This window comes from Temnothorax longispinosus, chromosome 5, assembly GCF_030848805.1.
Source record: "Temnothorax longispinosus isolate EJ_2023e chromosome 5, Tlon_JGU_v1, whole genome shotgun sequence".
Classification (NCBI taxonomy): Eukaryota; Metazoa; Arthropoda; class Insecta; order Hymenoptera; family Formicidae; genus Temnothorax; species Temnothorax longispinosus.
In genome coordinates, this window is record NC_092362.1 from 6,973,045 (window position 1) to 6,989,501 (window position 16,457).

At 40.0% G+C, this 16,457-nt stretch overlaps 4 protein-coding genes across 6 annotated transcripts; 1 reads left to right on the forward strand and 3 right to left on the reverse strand.

The window, feature by feature from the left end:
* Positions 1-50: 50 nt before the first annotated feature.
* Positions 51-1,811, forward strand: Bys (Bystin). Its single transcript, XM_071778773.1, has 3 exons — positions 51-312; positions 480-1,402; positions 1,485-1,811. Exons 1-3 carry the CDS (start codon positions 169-171, stop codon positions 1,720-1,722), a joined length of 1,305 nt encoding a protein of 434 aa, XP_071634874.1. The 5' UTR covers positions 51-168; the 3' UTR covers positions 1,723-1,811.
* Positions 1,812-1,846: 35 nt separating this feature from the next.
* LOC139813312 (uncharacterized) lies at positions 1,847-6,126 on the reverse strand. Of its 2 annotated transcripts, none has more exons than XM_071778723.1 (7): positions 5,818-6,126; positions 5,149-5,730; positions 4,778-5,048; positions 4,538-4,674; positions 4,242-4,469; positions 3,965-4,172; positions 1,847-3,884 (listed from the first exon to the last, which is right to left on the reverse strand). In XM_071778723.1, exons 2-7 carry the CDS (start codon positions 5,629-5,631, stop codon positions 2,224-2,226), a joined length of 2,988 nt encoding a protein of 995 aa, XP_071634824.1. In that variant the 5' UTR covers positions 5,632-5,730; positions 5,818-6,126; the 3' UTR covers positions 1,847-2,223. The 2 variants fall into 2 exon arrangements, with proteins under 2 accessions (XP_071634824.1, XP_071634825.1); XM_071778724.1 differs by lacking the exon at positions 5,818-6,126 and having other exon boundaries at positions 5,149-5,503; positions 5,581-5,729.
* Positions 6,127-6,480: 354 nt separating this feature from the next.
* On the reverse strand, positions 6,481-11,955 carry Hdac1 (histone deacetylase 1). Its single transcript, XM_071778770.1, has 9 exons — positions 11,650-11,955; positions 10,556-10,668; positions 10,334-10,451; positions 9,877-10,250; positions 9,643-9,790; positions 9,279-9,564; positions 8,970-9,198; positions 8,764-8,854; positions 6,481-8,691 (listed from the first exon to the last, which is right to left on the reverse strand). Exons 1-9 carry the CDS (start codon positions 11,711-11,713, stop codon positions 8,621-8,623), a joined length of 1,494 nt encoding a protein of 497 aa, XP_071634871.1. The 5' UTR covers positions 11,714-11,955; the 3' UTR covers positions 6,481-8,620.
* Positions 11,956-12,101: 146 nt separating this feature from the next.
* LOC139813319 (serine/threonine-protein kinase grp) lies at positions 12,102-16,133 on the reverse strand. Of its 2 annotated transcripts, XM_071778771.1 has the most exons (8): positions 15,791-16,133; positions 15,547-15,667; positions 15,014-15,237; positions 14,604-14,924; positions 14,155-14,358; positions 13,396-13,607; positions 13,173-13,307; positions 12,102-13,018 (listed from the first exon to the last, which is right to left on the reverse strand). In XM_071778771.1, the coding sequence occupies exons 2-8, from the start codon at positions 15,606-15,608 to the stop codon at positions 12,821-12,823; spliced, it is 1,356 nt and encodes a 451-aa protein (XP_071634872.1). In that variant the 5' UTR covers positions 15,609-15,667; positions 15,791-16,133; the 3' UTR covers positions 12,102-12,820. The 2 variants fall into 2 exon arrangements, with proteins under 2 accessions (XP_071634872.1, XP_071634873.1); XM_071778772.1 differs by lacking the exon at positions 15,791-16,133 and having other exon boundaries at positions 15,014-15,208; positions 15,547-15,673.
* Positions 16,134-16,457: the final 324 nt, after the last annotated feature.

Here is a 16,457-nt window from a genome sequence, read left to right on the forward strand (position 1 = left end):
CGCTGCGATCGTATCTGCTATAATGTAAATTTGCGGTGAAAACGCCGCAGGTAGCTCGATAAATATCGATCTTCACGACTCACGTGACGTGCCTCTCGTGTGAAAAACACGTGTTTGTGTTTTAGAAATATAAACTAGTATTGGATATAAACTAACAGTACTGGAAAAATGGGTAAAGCGAAGAAAATCAAGGTGTCTAAAGGTGAAACTAAAGAACAAAAAATAGGTTTGGCAGAGCAAATAGAACTTGAGAAAGCAGTGAAGGTGAAAAACAGGCAGAAAGTTAGGCACCGGGCCGATGACAAAGAAGAGGTTAGTCCGCATTTATTTCCCTCATCGAGTTCTTATTTCCTCTCTAAAGTCTCTGAAATCGAACAGAGATAATTGAGTAATTGAGTTCCTTGTGAAAAAACGCATTTAAAACACCTTTTCACATATTTTTTCTTTAATTGTAATTTCTATAATTACTTCTCGTCTAGTATGTGGCGCCAAGTCTGACGAAGAAGATCTTGTCGCAAGCCAGGCAACAGCAGCTGGAGATCGAAGATGAGATTGGCCCTAGCGATTCCAAGCGCGCGAGGAAACCGGTCAAATTCAACTCTGGTCTGAGCGACGAGGATCAATCCAGTGGCGATGAGGAGCCGGTGGAGGATGTATATTATTATGAGAACATCGAGATCGATGAAGACGATGAACGGGCGTTGCAGATGTTCATGTCGAAGGACCCAGCGCCGACGAGGACGCTGGCCGACATAATAATGGAAAAACTGACGGAGAAAAAGACCGAGATTGACACGCAATTCTCTGACGCCGGGGCTATTCAAATGCAGGATCTGGATCCGCGGGTGAAGGCGATGTACGAGGGTGTCCGAGACGTCCTGGCCAAGTATCGTAGCGGCAAACTGCCGAAAGCCTTCAAGATCGTGCCTACCTTGAGGAACTGGGAGCAAATATTGTACATTACAGATCCACCTAAGTGGTCTGCCGCCGCCATGTATCAGGCGACAAGGATATTCGCTTCGAACTTGAAGGACAAAATGGCCCAGAGGTTCTACAACCTGGTCCTGTTACCACGCATCAGGGACGATCTGGCGGAATACAAAAGGCTGAATTTCCATTTGTACCAGGCGCTGAGGAAAGCGCTGTTCAAGCCGGCCGGATTTATGAAGGGACTCCTCCTGCCGCTCTTGGAATCGGGAACATGCACGCTCAGGGAGGCTGTTATCGTCGGATCTGTAATCGCGAAGAACTCGATACCGATTTTACATTCCTCGGCGGCTATATTGAAAATCGCCGAGATGGATTACACGGGTGCCAACAGCATTTTTCTCAGGATATTTTTGGATAAGAAATATGCGCTTCCCTACAGAGTAGTGGACGGAGTAGTATTTCACTTTCTTAGGTAAGATATATATAATAGTAACAGAACGAATTTCGAGCGGCAATTATTAATTATCGTGTTCATAATGAATATAATCCATTAGGTTCGAAAGAGACAGGAGAGAGTTGCCAGTGCTATGGCATCAGGCCTTCTTGACTTTCGTGCAACGATACAAGAGCGATATCAGTTCTGAGCAAAAGGAGGCCTTGCTGGGACTACTGAGGAAACAGTCGCACCATTCGATCACTCCCGAAATCAGAAGAGAGTTACAATACGCGAAATGTAGAGACGCAGAAATTACAGAACCTAAACCAGAACCAATGGATATTAAAGACACGTAATGCAACATATATCTATCAAGATATCGAAGCTATTGTATCAATATCTGTAATTGTAATGTAATTATAATATATAAGAGATTGAAATTGGACTTGGTAAGTTAGACGATTTATGGCAAAACTCGAATTGCTGTGTAAAAATACATCTATATATTTGGTCCTATACTTAATTAAATACTTTAGACCAATACGCGCATTGTTTTTACAATTATTACACGACGTAAAGAAAAATGTAGTGTGCAAGATAATATAAACAGCAGTCACACATTAAAAATCGCATTCGTACGATTACATAAGTTATATAAATATCATAAATATATCATGATACTTTTGTAATTCACACGCATTCATCTGGGAAATTTCCATTGCATCTTGAACTTAATAATTTAGTAATAATTTTATGAACGTAAATAAAGAGGCACAGCGCAACTCGGAAAGCAACGAGCGATCCGTGATTTATAAAATTAATATTATGCCATGAATATTCTTTTGAGAATTAGACATTTATATCTCAGTTTTATCCATAGGACTAAGAACTTTCGAATCTTCTTGTTTCATACCCGCGTACTCCGAATCTAGAGCAGCATGCTGATCCATAGATATCGTCTTTGTTATTCTCTGCTCGGACAAATAGAGATTTGTGTTAATCAGAGGCACTTCAGTTGTACTCGGTTTAGTTATTCTTCTCTCGGATTCCTTCACTGCCTCTGATTTCTTTGAACTTTCCTGCAATTTCGAACAGGTCTCGCTGTCCGCATCTTCGACATCTTTAACAAGAGATTTAGATTTCTCGGTTAAACGCTCGCCGTTGATCTTCGTGTCGTTCGCACTTATTTCTCCGTCGACGTCTCTCTTCTCGCGTTCGTTATTCTCTAAAATATCTCGACGTATAGCGAGAACTTCAGGTTCGCTTTTATTCAATGATGGAACTATTACCTTGTCTAATTTTGATTGATTCGTCATTTTTAATGCTACGGGTACAGAGTACTTATCGTCGTACTTCTCTTGCAATTTATCCGACGCGTTCGCAACGTCATTCGTAAGGACCTCTCTTTTCTCTTCCTTTGCCTGACGATTGTCATTCTCTTTAGCAAGTCCCTCTTCCATAACAGATCTTGGTAGAATTCCTTTCGATAAAACGTTCAAGATAGGACCCTTCATATTTTTGGAATCATTAAATTCTATTCTTTCTACTTTTGTCTCGTCTTGCTTTTCCTTCTGTAATGATTTCTCCGGTGTTTCACGGTCGACAATTGCCTCTTTGATAGGGAGTTTATCTGCTGCGTTTTCTGATATTTTCTGTGATTCTTCTACATTCTTGTTTTGAGAAATTTCGTGAAACACATCTAATTTTTTCTTGCTATCTTCAACCACGACGTTTACATTATTCTCGTCTCGAGGCTGCTGCTTTTCATCTAATTTTACCTTATCTACGTTACTCCACTCTTTTTCTTTCAAAACGTTTTTATCATTTTTTTCGATAATAATCTCGTTATTTTCCACAGCTTTTTTATCGTTTTCTCCCATGTTGCTCCTGATCTCTGGTAAAACGTTCTCCTTCATGTCAATTTGTACCTTTTCATTCTTTTTTAGTATCTCGCCCTTCGCCATTCTTTGCTTCTCCCTCTCGAATTCTTGCTTTTGTTCCTTGATATCCTTCAGAATTTCCTTTTGCTCCTGCATCATCTGACGTTGCTCCAATTTATGCTTCTCCAGTGTTTTTCTGAGCTGCTCGTGTCGTTCCGCAGCTCTGGCATTAGCGATGTCTCCGTCAGCCGCCAATTCTGACTCCTCCTTCTTTATGGCATCTAAATTAATAAGATTGTCGTTCTTCTGCAAGTCTATCGATTGCTCCTTCTCCTCGATTATCTTTATCTTCTCCTCCGCTTTCAAAGTAACAGATTCTTCGATTTTAACATTGATTTTAACATCAGTATTTGTGGCAACTTGCGATTGCGCGTTTAAATTATCGTTTTTTATCGTTTCAACTATATCTTTTATTTCTGGCACAAGAGAGCCTACTGCTATTTTATCAGGTTTCTCGATATTTGGCTTTTCGCTGGCGATCAAACGTTCTACGGGTATTGGCGGCTCTTGTCGAACGTCTTTCACTTTCAGCTCTGTTTTATCCAGAATATTTATCTCAGGCAGTTGATTAATTTTGTCTGCAACGTAAAGTTAAGAGAGTAATATAACGTAAAATTAAAATAACAAAAGTGACAGATGAATTTGAATAACTTTGTACCTTTTGCTCTGGGAATAAGTTCCAAACTGTTGGGAATATCGGGAACGATATCATTTATATCATTTTTAATTATGTTTAATGGTAAATTATTGATTTGAACGAGCGGCTTATTGGTCATCGCTAATTTTGTGTACGTGGACTCCTCCATAGCGTACAAATTGGCGTACGTACCGAGGATCATGATCCAAACGCCGACGATTAAAATGCCCTAAACGTAAAATATACGCTGTAAAAAGGGTTCAAAGAAAAAAAATCGTCAAGTTGAGATCGGCTTTACCTGCGCTACTAGTCTTTCATTTGTATTCTTGCTGCTTATAGATATAAAGAACACTGTCGGGAATATCAAACAGATCATTACGCCAATCGTCGATCCCACGATACCAAGAACGAATTCTATGTTCGGTACTAAAATACCAATGGTCATAGAAATGCTGACTATCACGATGGTTAAGCATCGAAACCTGGACTCTGGCAAATAATTGACGGACGATTCGTGGGTGTACACCTAATGTAGCAGTAAAACGTGAATTAGAGTTGTACTTGTGCCTCTAGATCTGTCTGGAGCATACATACCCGGCGAAATAAAAGAGAATTCAAGCTCGCACGACATGGAAATATGACTAGAGGGAAACTAAATGCGACCGAAAACACGAATCCCAGTTTAATCAATTCTGATGTTATGCTAGGTTCGAAACTCAGTAAAATATTTCCTGCAATATAACAACAAGAGCAACAGTAAAATGAGTGACAACGAATTATAAGCTGTTCATTGTTAAGTACAGCCAGTTTAGCATAACAGCTCTATTGAATTACCTGTGAACGGTTGGGTACAAAATGCAATGTAACCAAACAAACCAACGCACATATATACAAGCGTACATATATTTAATGCTCCTCGTACAACGTCGTTCATCTTCTCTAAGGATACATTTGGAATGGTTTCGTATATTTCAAACAGCTGTGTTTGACAGAAAAGGGCCATGGAAAATATCGGCAGGCACTGGAGGATACCCGCTGGTCTCCAATAATTAACACTGTCAAACCAATCTCCTACAAAAATATGTAAGGTCGATTCGCCCATAATCTGTCGATCAGACGAGAAAATATATTGATATTAGCGCTTATACGTGTTTCGGATGAGCACGATATTTTTTATGAATAAGTTACAGTTACGAATTATATACCTTTAACACAAGACAGACATAGAAGACAATAGTAGCGGTGCAAATGCTGGACAGACTATCGATATTTCGAAGCAATCCCAAGGGTAGGATTATGAAGACCCCGGTAAAAATTAGCAAACTGGTGCGAATGTCCGCCGGGTTCTTGCTCATCATCTTGCAGATTATCTGCGGCCCCAGATCGCCGACGACGACGAAGTAGGCGATGCAAGTGCCTAGCATAAAACCAATGATGAATAATTCGGCCAGAAACTTTCCCATGTGGCCGAACGCATGGAAGGCGAGTAGCTCGAAGTTGCGTCTCCTCGATATCACGGCCGACTTGACGAGAAAGTGACACGCCAATCGAGACAAAGCGCTGCACAAAAGCAACACTAGAACCGCCAGCACTATGCCGCACTGCTTGAAGCAGAAGGGCATCGCCAACACGCTTACACCTATGATGCTATTAGCGAGGGTCATCACGTGCGACATTTGGGAGATCATTTTGGAAAAACCTGGGCCGGAATATTCTACGTTGTAACTTTCCCTTATCCGACGCGGTCCAACAGGCTCCTTGCTCACATTTCACATCTCATTGAACCTCTGCAATCAGGAATGATCTGTCAGTGTCAAAACAGAAGTCGTTCGAAGGCGCTCGTTGTTAATTTGCCAGAACAAATATAATCTTACTAATGGAAAATGTTGCGCTGGTTCTTCAGCGCGCAAAGTAAATCTCACATGCGAGTAACTACGCATTAATCAATTTTCCTTCCTGCGGCGAGGTTAAACCCAGTTCGACATAGGTTACACATCGGGCTTATTTGCGCGAGTCGCGCTATACTTCTTATCATTTTTACGACACTACGTCATACTTTAGTGATAAACCGAAGCAGCGACAGAGAATTGTCGAGACGCCGGCTTTTCGGGACTGTCACCACGCACCACCTTGGTCATTCGGTATTCGGTACCATGCGCTGACACATGTCCACATTTGCCCACACACGTGCACCGCGTGCACGTGTACGACATATGCGCGCGTGCGTGTATGTGTAAAAATATTCATTATTATAAGACAGATCTATTTGTTCATGATTGTTCCTGAAGGCGATTAATAGAACCGTCTCTGCCCTGATAGAAATATTTTACTGAAATGTATTTGAAATTCAATTGACCCCATTTAATTATTATTCCATCAATATTTCAATAAAAATTCAGTTTTTAGTTAAATTTAGTATAAATTTCACATCTAATATTTAAAAAGTTTGTTATTACTTTTTAACTTTCTTCATATTTCACAGTACTACATTACATTTCATATAAGGAAAATTATAATCCATTTTGAAATATAATTTTTCACCAACTTTCATTTCACTTTTCATTTCGATTTCACAGTACTATCAGCAAAATATTTCCATTAGAGAGAGTTCCTCAGAACCTCTCTAGTTCTATTTAAATTTCCAAGAACACTTAAATCCCACAGAATTACATATATAGATTTCTTTATTTTTTTTTATTATAAATATTTAAAAACGTCCATATGTGTACTCTTATGCGTGGACATTAAATATCTAATACTTGATCTATATCTCGAATTGACGTACACGAGACATAACGCGATAATCCTTTTGAATTTGCCTTTGTATATGATGTCAATCAATCATCGCATGTTACAGATTATTACAAGTAAAATCGATCACGGCCGCCGCTCCGACTTGATCGAGTACTCTGGCATCGCAAAGAAAAGAAAAGAGGACAAATTTTATGTACATAAGGTTGGAAATACGCAATTATTGCTCTCGCATACGAAAATCTGGAAATACGTGAGAATGCAGCTTGAACGCAGATTTTATGAAATCTTTGTTACACGCCAAGATCGCCGCAGGTTCGATCCTTGGAACGACACCGCGATCTTGAATTCATCTCTCGCAGAGATCAATCCGGATGTCACATGAATAAATTTTCATATCTTTTTTTATATCTATATATAAATTAAGATAAGTCTTGTCTAGTATACGTTTAAAATTCTACAATTACACTTGAAATTGATTACATAAATCCTCAACTGCCCTAGCTTTACCGCATTTCCTTTCTGACCTCATTTTGTGTTTCTCTCCTGCGTATACATTACTCAAAAATATCAGGATATTCATTCCTTTCTTAGATACCTCTCTAGTTTACCTAATCAGAACGTGGAAATTAACTTGTAACAAGTTCTTCCTATAAAGTCCAATAGAATGAAACATATGTAAGCTTTAAATTTTGTCAAGCTACAGATACTTCCTGTAACTTTTGCTCTCTATGTTACAAGCTAATAATAACATTCACTGCAATTCATCAGACAAACCCAAGGGGTAGCCAAAGGAACATTTGCTAATTTTTCGAGTAATGTAAGACATGTATTTTACATTCCTTCATAAAGGATATCATTATGATTACAGTATTGTTATTGCATGCAAGGATTAATTTCCTTTAAGATTAATTTGCGTATTATGTACAAGAATAGGAAGCGAACAGATTCATCAACGCACGATTTTTCAAGAGCAGTTGCTTAAGAGATAGTTCTATCCCTTCCTTAGTATAAATTGTGTAGGTCTCTATCGAGTGGTTCGATCAATCACGAATGGGTAAGAAGACGTACGCGCCGATCGCGCAAACAAAATGCATGCGGCCGACGTATGTTTACATATGTATCCTATGTATCTCACATGAGTTTGATTGCAGCAGCATTCGGGCGATATAGGCTGCATTCCGATATTCACTGTCAGTACTGAAAATCTATATTTTTCTATATTTTACGACAGTTGCTGACAGTAAATATCGAAATGTAGTCTTAAATCTCGTTAATGTTCTAAATCGATCGTCAATATTTTATGATTTAATCTTGGACTAATTGTGGATGTGTGTGTACGTGTTTGTAAAAATCCTTGAAGTACTTATATAAAAAGTCCTGAAACACAGTCACGATCTATTCATGATCTCTCGTACGAAAATTGAGACACTACAAGTTGAAGTGATACGCTATAATAAACAAATATGTATAAAAAGAATCACGGTCAGATTTTTATAAAATTCTGACGAATCGATCGAAACACCATTTCGCAAACATGGATATTTTTAATCGGTTTTGTGCGGTACTTTCACCTCCCGGGGAAAAAAAAGACATTTTAAAACACTCAGAGATACGCTTCGAAATTCCTAACCGTCTATGATTAAAATTACAGGGTACTGTAAACTACGTACACGCTCATACGTGTCAATTTCAATGAGGATGACACTCCACGAATAAATCCGATATTTCTAGACGTCTAAACATTTTTCACAAGATTTTTGATAAAAACATAATAATTTCGAATTATAGGGCGCGCGCGAGGTAGAGGCAGCAGACATCTATGCACTGTGTGTGCTGCCATTATTTAAATTATTTAAACTTATTTGTTACTTAATTTAAATAAGAACTTCTCCATTTTCTCAGATGCTCCGGGGCAATCGTCTATCAGGGATTCGCCCCGCCATCTTTCTTCGCCTCCTCATTCGTGGGGTTCATTTTTTCGTCCTTTTCGTTTTCTAAATAAGAGATTCAAATAATTATCACATTCTTTTTCCCTACCGTTAATTGCATAGGATGTGATTTAATACCTTTTGGTTCCGCCTTTATATCATCTTCTTTCTTTACATCAGTATCCATGGCCTCCTGACCTTTTTCCAAACGAGGGCGCTTCCTAGATCCCTAGATTAACATGAAAAAGAAGACCAAGATAAGAATATCTATTTAAACGTCCGTATTTTTCTAAATTTTTACATTGTGCATCAAATATTATACTGTTATAATAAAGATCACATACCTTGTACGATCTATTGTCTCTTCGCCCACCTTCGCCTTCGTCTTCACTATCACTATATTCGTTTTCATGTTGCATTCTTTTATCTAGGTCGCGCTGAGGCAATCTATCATCCGGATTTGCCTTTTCTTCAGCTTCCGAATCTTCAATAACCGCTCCATCCTCTGGTATTGCCTGGACTTGTACGCCAGGGGCATGAGGTAGCATTCTTAAATTTTCGAACAGTCTCGTTCTACGAATAAACGCAATTACGGATTAGCTTACTTACATGATGCCACACAAAACTAAACGTAGTAATGTAAGAATGTTTACTTTATTTTGTCCAGATATTCAGGAGTGTTTTGATTCGCCATGTTTGATGGACTAATATGTAATTTGAAGTCTGGGCCAAAATATTCAAAATAATCATTATAAGGAAGCTCATTAGCGATCTCACATCCAAGAGCTACCGATGTTTCGTATGTCCAACATCTGGACACGTTCCTGATGGTGTAACCACCACCTCCAACCATCAAGAAAGGCAAATTATATTTTTTCACGAACTCTACGCATTTGCCATGACCCCTCACGGTTAAATTAAAACATCCCAATCGATCGCCTGTATTGGTTAGGATTTATATTTAAAAGTTCTCAAACATTTCATCGTAATATAATAGCTTCTTTTGACAGGTCTTACCTGTCAATGAATCAGCCCCACATTGCAGAACAACAGCAGAAGGTTGAAACGTTTCCATCACTTTCGAGATAATAGGGACAAAGATCGACTCATAGCTCTCATCGTCCATGCCATCTCTCAAAGGTATGTTGACCGCATAGTATTTTCCCTGTTAACAATAAGAAGAAACCATGTAATTTAATGCTAATAGCATTACGAATATAAATAATTACTATGTTCTGACAATTTTTTTACCTTGCCTGCCCCGATATCACGAAGATCTCCAGTTCCAGGAAAATACTCGCCATACTTGTGGAACGAAACTGTCATTACTCTGTCTGTCGTATAAAAAGCCTCCTCTACACCGTCGCCGTGATGAACATCAATATCGATGTACAAGACTCTCTGATGATACTTGAGCAATTCCAATATTCCAAGCACAATATCATTCACGTAGCAAAAGCCGGAGGCTTCACTTTTTTTTGCATGGTGTAATCCGCCGCCCCAATTAATACAGATTTCAGAAGCTTGTTTATTAAGCTTTACAGCGGCGGCTACTGATCCGCCGGCTGATAATTGACAAAACTCATACAGACCGTCGAAAACAGGACAGTCTTCTCCTACATTAACTGAATGCAAAAGGAAAGATTAATGAATATTTTCGACTTCGATATTATATCCAGCTTATTCAATTCTTCCATCGATATCTTACATCGTTGCATTTGCTTGTTGTACTCCGACATGTTATCTGGCCTTATAGATCTCAGAAATCTAATATATTCGTCACTGTGAAATTTCGTCATCTCGTCTGCTGTGGCTTTATGAGGCCGCTAACCAATAATAAAATACAATTAGATTACAATATTCTACTATATTCAGCGAAGTATTAAAATATAGCTTTTCGGAAGCTTAAAAATCTCCAACGAGTACTCACGTATATCTCCATCTTCCTATAAAGACCATAGTTCAAAAGTAAATTGTGCGTCATCCTTATGCGATGTGGCTTCATAGGATGTCCTTGGCCGTAATAGTAATTTCCAATATCACCTAGACAAATTAAGAGGGCACGTGCGTAAATGAGCCAACGTGATATTCAATAGACGCGAAATATTTGGCTATCATCGAATGACGCGAGTCGGCTGACGAACTACGATGTGCCGGAGCACACCTGAGAATCTCTCGCGATAACCTATGCAAAAACTGTATCATCTTCCACGGCGTTCGCCGAAATACCGTTTTCAGGGAAAATTATCTTCGACAAGGGTGAATTATATTCGAGAAATGACCTCTTGCAGTTCGCATTAGTCAATAATCTCCTAAAATCCTACTATATTGCTCATAACCTAACCTATCGCCGTCTGAAGTTCAAGCTGTCAGTTTCGGTTTTTTCGTGACAAAACATCGTCTCACGGTTGAGAAGAGTTACAGTTCTAAGCGCAGGGCGTATAATTATTGCCACATATGGCAACAAATATTTGAAAATTCGTGACTTGGAGAACGTCAAAGTCCCATTACATGTGATCCCCATTCCTACATAAGTTCTGTCGAGACATCGAATTCCTCGATTATCAGCCGCCGTCGTCAAGAATAGGTAGATTACAAAATGTGTTATTTGTAGTAAGAGAGATATTGATTCGATAACGTCAAAGGTGCTCAAGTATACGGTGGCTGTGCATATATATAGCAATGGCCGACGCTCTTGCTCTTGCCCAAGCTTGTCTACGATCGCACGTAACCGCGGCTGAGAATCTCTCGTCTTAACGTGACAAAAATCGTATTATCTACGTCGGGGAGCATGCGAGGGACGATGTAACGTGGTAGAACGATCGTGCCTCGACGTGTTTGACGTTGACGGGCCGCGGACGGGCCGATACGCCGCCGGATGCCGAGCTGGAGCATGCAAAATAGACGCGGTAAGCGCGAACGGCGCAAACACATTTTACAAGCTTCTCCCCCCACGCGCGTGTGTGTGCGTGCGGCGTTTTTCGCGGGATCACAAAGTGCGGTGGTTTCCCCTCGATAACTTACTGTCGTAATAGTAGCAGACGCGTTTTCTGCTGTGCTGCTGCATGGACATTTTTACTGGATCCATTTCGATGAAATTGACAAAACGCTCGGCACGGAATTAAACGAGGACCGCGGAGTGTCGCTGCTCTCACCAACAGACACAGCGTCGCTGAAACGACCGCACGCGCAGGCGTCGAACACTCGTATTGCGGGTTACTAGCTTGTCGCGGAGATGACGCTGCGGCGCGCGATGCCTGGCCTCGATCATAAACATATCGTGCTACTGAGATCGGAAATCTAGACGTAAAAAATTACGGAAATCAGATTGGACATGAGGCGAATATCTTCCGGTAGAAACTTTATTGTAGAAATGTCGCGATTGGCTAGAATGATCTTTTCTATAATTGAAGTCTTCTGTTTTTTTATTTTCAAATTTTAAATGCGCCAAATACATGATGGAGTATGTATTTGCGTTTTTTTTTTTTTTTTTTTTTATTAAAAGCACTCAAAATGTCTACTTAGGGGAGGTATTCATAATTCAATCTTATATTTAAGATTTTCAATAATGATCTCGACACACAATAGTTTTATTAGGTAGAATTTTACAATCAATTAAAACTTGATTTAAAACTACCTTAAATATAAAATGGAATTTTAGATACCGTCTTTGGAGAATAAAAAAAGAAAATTATTACTATGCGAGTCGGCATCGATTTTGACGCATTATAAAATTTCTATCATTGATAACAGATCACTGCTTATGAAGCTGTTACTTTAAAATGATTTATTTCATTCGAAATGTACTAAATATCTATAGTTCACGTTAAATATAGATTTTTCAGTACAATTATCATTTCAGAACCTACTCATGGTGTATACATTGACTGGACAATGTCAGTGTGCCACACACACTTTATTTTTTTTTTCTCCTTTTCCGCGAGTCAACGAATGTGGGCACTCGACACTAACATTCCATCGTACATTCGCGATCCTCGTAACACTAATAGAGAATCTATCTAGGACCTAGGATAAAACGGAGACAAACCGACATCTAATACATCACTACGTCACTATGGAATTATTTAAAAACCTGATATAAGACAAGGATTTTTAATATTATAAAATGTTACAAAAATATATTACAAAATTACAAATTACGTATTCCTACATGTATGAGTCTCTGTCACAGTTATTAATTTTTTGAATATACTGCCGAACTCTTCAGAATAACATCTTCCATCGCGCATCTGACTTTAATGAACGCTCTTTTGAATTCCAAACCGCAACCTTTGGACAAACGGAAATCAACCAATATATTTCCGTCCATTTCTATAAAATTCACTTTAAAAACCAGAGACATTTTGCGTCGATCCATGGTCAATATCGTCACCTGCAAACATATAATAATGACTGCATCGCAAAGTTCACTACCAGTAGTGAAAATTTATAGTGCATATGATATATGCTATAAATTTTCAATACTGATATATCACTTTATATCACCATGTGCTTTTTCATTTTTTATATTATATAGAGCGTCTTACCACGCCAGACTCATTAACGCGATAAGCGTATTTCTCTTTCTCGCAATATCTTATTAGTCTCTTTACAGTTTCCTCGCATTCTATTTTAACAAAGAATCTAGTCATTCGGCGAACCAATCTTTGAAAGGAGTTTTGCTGGAAGGAAAACATATAAAGTTGTAGAAATATTTTTTCGAGATAATTGTACGTTAATTCAAAATTTATTTAGTAAAAGATGTTATACCTGACTGGGTTGTGTAAACGCCTGTAATTGTGTACCTAACAAAAGATCTTCCACGTGAGCGGGTTGGGAAAATGAAAACGTTGGACGATTGCCTAAATTAAATTGAATCGCATCGTTCTCCATCCCGGGAAATTCGGGTTGTGACAAGCACACATTTCTTAGATTTTCATCCTCTGCCTGATTCAAACGATTCCGTCCATCTACTTCATCACCTGTAAATCACAAATACTTCATATCTGTAAAATATAATACTTATGGAAATACAAGATTTTGCACAAAACACGGTTTCTATCACTTAGCCAACCATTACTATATAATTATACGTAAAACTTAGCTAAAATTCGTACGCGTTACGTCGGAAGTATGTGCCAATGCGCTCTGCTTTGGTAATCTAGCTTTATGATACTTAATTAAACTCATAGAGCTGTATTACCAAAGAAAAGGCAAGAGCTTTGATGATCACAAAACTCTACGCTGTGGGAAAGCTTCCTAATCCTAATTAACATTAACAAAGCACTCATGTAGCAAAAAAAAAACAATAAGAATTCGTCGTATGCAGTATCCACTAAATTAGGTACCGAGTTCCCTTGAGTAATCTTATTAATACTCAGAGTCACTCAGTACCTGACTAAGTAAACACTATCTGGGCGCCTCCAATGTTAATCTTCTATGGATATTAAGAAAAAAAAAGAAAGAGGATATCTATACTAGATATTGAACCCATGTTTTTAAAAGTATCAGTCTAAAACGCCGTTTTACCTTTGCCAAAACTTGTGACAAACCACCTGTGTTGCTTAATGTCCGACATTTTGTATCTTGCCAACGGCGACTCCATAAGAATCTTTCTTATTAACGATAATGACGAATTGTCCACTTTTTTCCACGGTGTAAGAGACATATATTTCCCATCTTTCCACGCGACATATTCGGGACATGCTGCCAGGGGTTGGTCCCATGGCAGTTCTATATTTCAGACATGGACCAGTTAAAAACTAAGGAATGCAAGTCAGGCATTAGATGTTTCAATAAATTTCAAATCAAACGGCACATTGACTTGTACATGTTAGGCAATTTGTTTGCAGTTTTTTAACTGGCAAACGCAAGTTCTAATGTGGAGTAAAATTAACAAATAGACCGCATACATTTACCAAAAATATTAAAGCAATAATTTATGTATGCAGTTTTATAAGGGGAGGGAGAACATTTACCTCCAGCCAACAAAGCCACGAGAATAATTCCACAAGACCATACATCCGCAGGTTCTGCGTTATACGCCCTTACCAGCACCTCCGGTGCGACATAAGGCAGAGTTCCGCATTTCTTCTCCAAAAGACGCTCTTTACCCTGCATACGGTATATCGTTGCTAAGCCAAAGTCACTTATCTTTAAATTATCATTGTTATCGAGAAGCAAATTCTCTGGCTTGAGATCTCTGTGCGCAACTCCGCGACTATGCAGATACTCTACTCCAGAAATCAATTGTCTAAAATACTTTTGCGCTTCCCACATCGGCATACCGATATCAGGTTCTGTAAAGAGCTCGAAATTTAATTCCGCACCTTTTACTATCTCTCCCACATGTTTCTGTATCGTTCTATAAATTCCAGTATAATCTTACCAATTCTATCAAATAACTCTCCGCCCGAGGCATATTCCAAAAATATATATTCCATGTTGGGTTCGCTGCGTTTTCCAAAATACTGTATAATATTTGGATTCGACAACATACGATGAATAGCGGTTTCCTTTCGAACTGTTTGCCTCGCGTCCGGATGTTTCTCAATGTCAACCATTTTCATAGCAACGGCTTCGCCTGTAGATTTATTTACAACTAGTTTAACCCTGCGCAAACAGTATCAAATTATAATCAAAATTGGAGTAAAATGTACATTTTATTATTTTCCTTAATTAATATATTTTCCTAAATATAAAAGAAAACTTGTCTATGAAAAATCACACGTGGAGGTAGCGCGAAATCAATCAAAGCCTTGAAATCAGTAACGAAGCGAGTCTCTCAACGTGCGTCCCGAACAATGGGAACAATGGATCTCGTGAGTCACGGCCGAATTATCTGCCGAGGACGAATAATGCGGACGCGGGCGTGGATCGCCGTCAGGTTCAAACAAAGGAGAAGAAAGGAGGACTACGTACTCGCCGTAGGCACCCTCGCCCAGGGTGTGCCCCAGGAACCAGCCGTCCACGAACTCCGTCATTTCGGCATGCCTCCGTTCGGACGCGACGACGGAATATTCTCGACGCCTTATCGCGCGCTCTGCAAGCAATCGCGTATTTCAGCGTGGTGAAACGACGACGTACCGTTCCCCGGCGACGAGGATCTCGGTGCTCCGGGCGTCGAGCGCGCGCCCGATCGCGCCTCGGACGAAAATATACTTACGCGCGAAGTCGATCCGGCCGTAACGGCCGACAGGATTTTCAAGCACGTGGTTACGGCGGGTTACATGGAGAAGCCCGTCGCGCCACACTCTCTCCCTCCCTCTTTCTCCGTCGCTCTGTCTCTCTCTCTCAACGAAAGCCGGCACGCGCGAAAATTATCATCGGCGCCGCGTGCTAACGTGAAATTCACGATGATTATCCGCGCGACGACGGTGGGACGACACGCGACACCTTTAACGCCGGGATCGCGCGAGCCAGACGCACCAGACCGCCGTTCGACGCATCTCCACGAAGGACCCACGAAAATTTACGCGACCACGGACCACGCGAGAGAGAAAGCGAGGGGAAGGAGGAAGAAGAGAGAGGGAGCGATGAGAAGGGAAGAGCGCAGGCGCGACGAGTTGCCTCAAGCCTTCTTCACAATCGGAGCAGTCAATCGACCGATTATTCCATTGAAACTGACCAATCGCATTTGTCGTTGAGCAGATTGACCAATCATGGTTGGCACTTGATCGGCCGCCAGGTTCTCATGCGGATCAATGCGGATCGCGAACGGCAGCCGCAGGCTGCACTCTCGTGCACTCCCGTGGGGAAAGTGCTGGCAGAGGGCGACCTTATATATACGATCGCAGCGCTTCGCGGCTAGCGGACGATCTGTGAAGCACAGG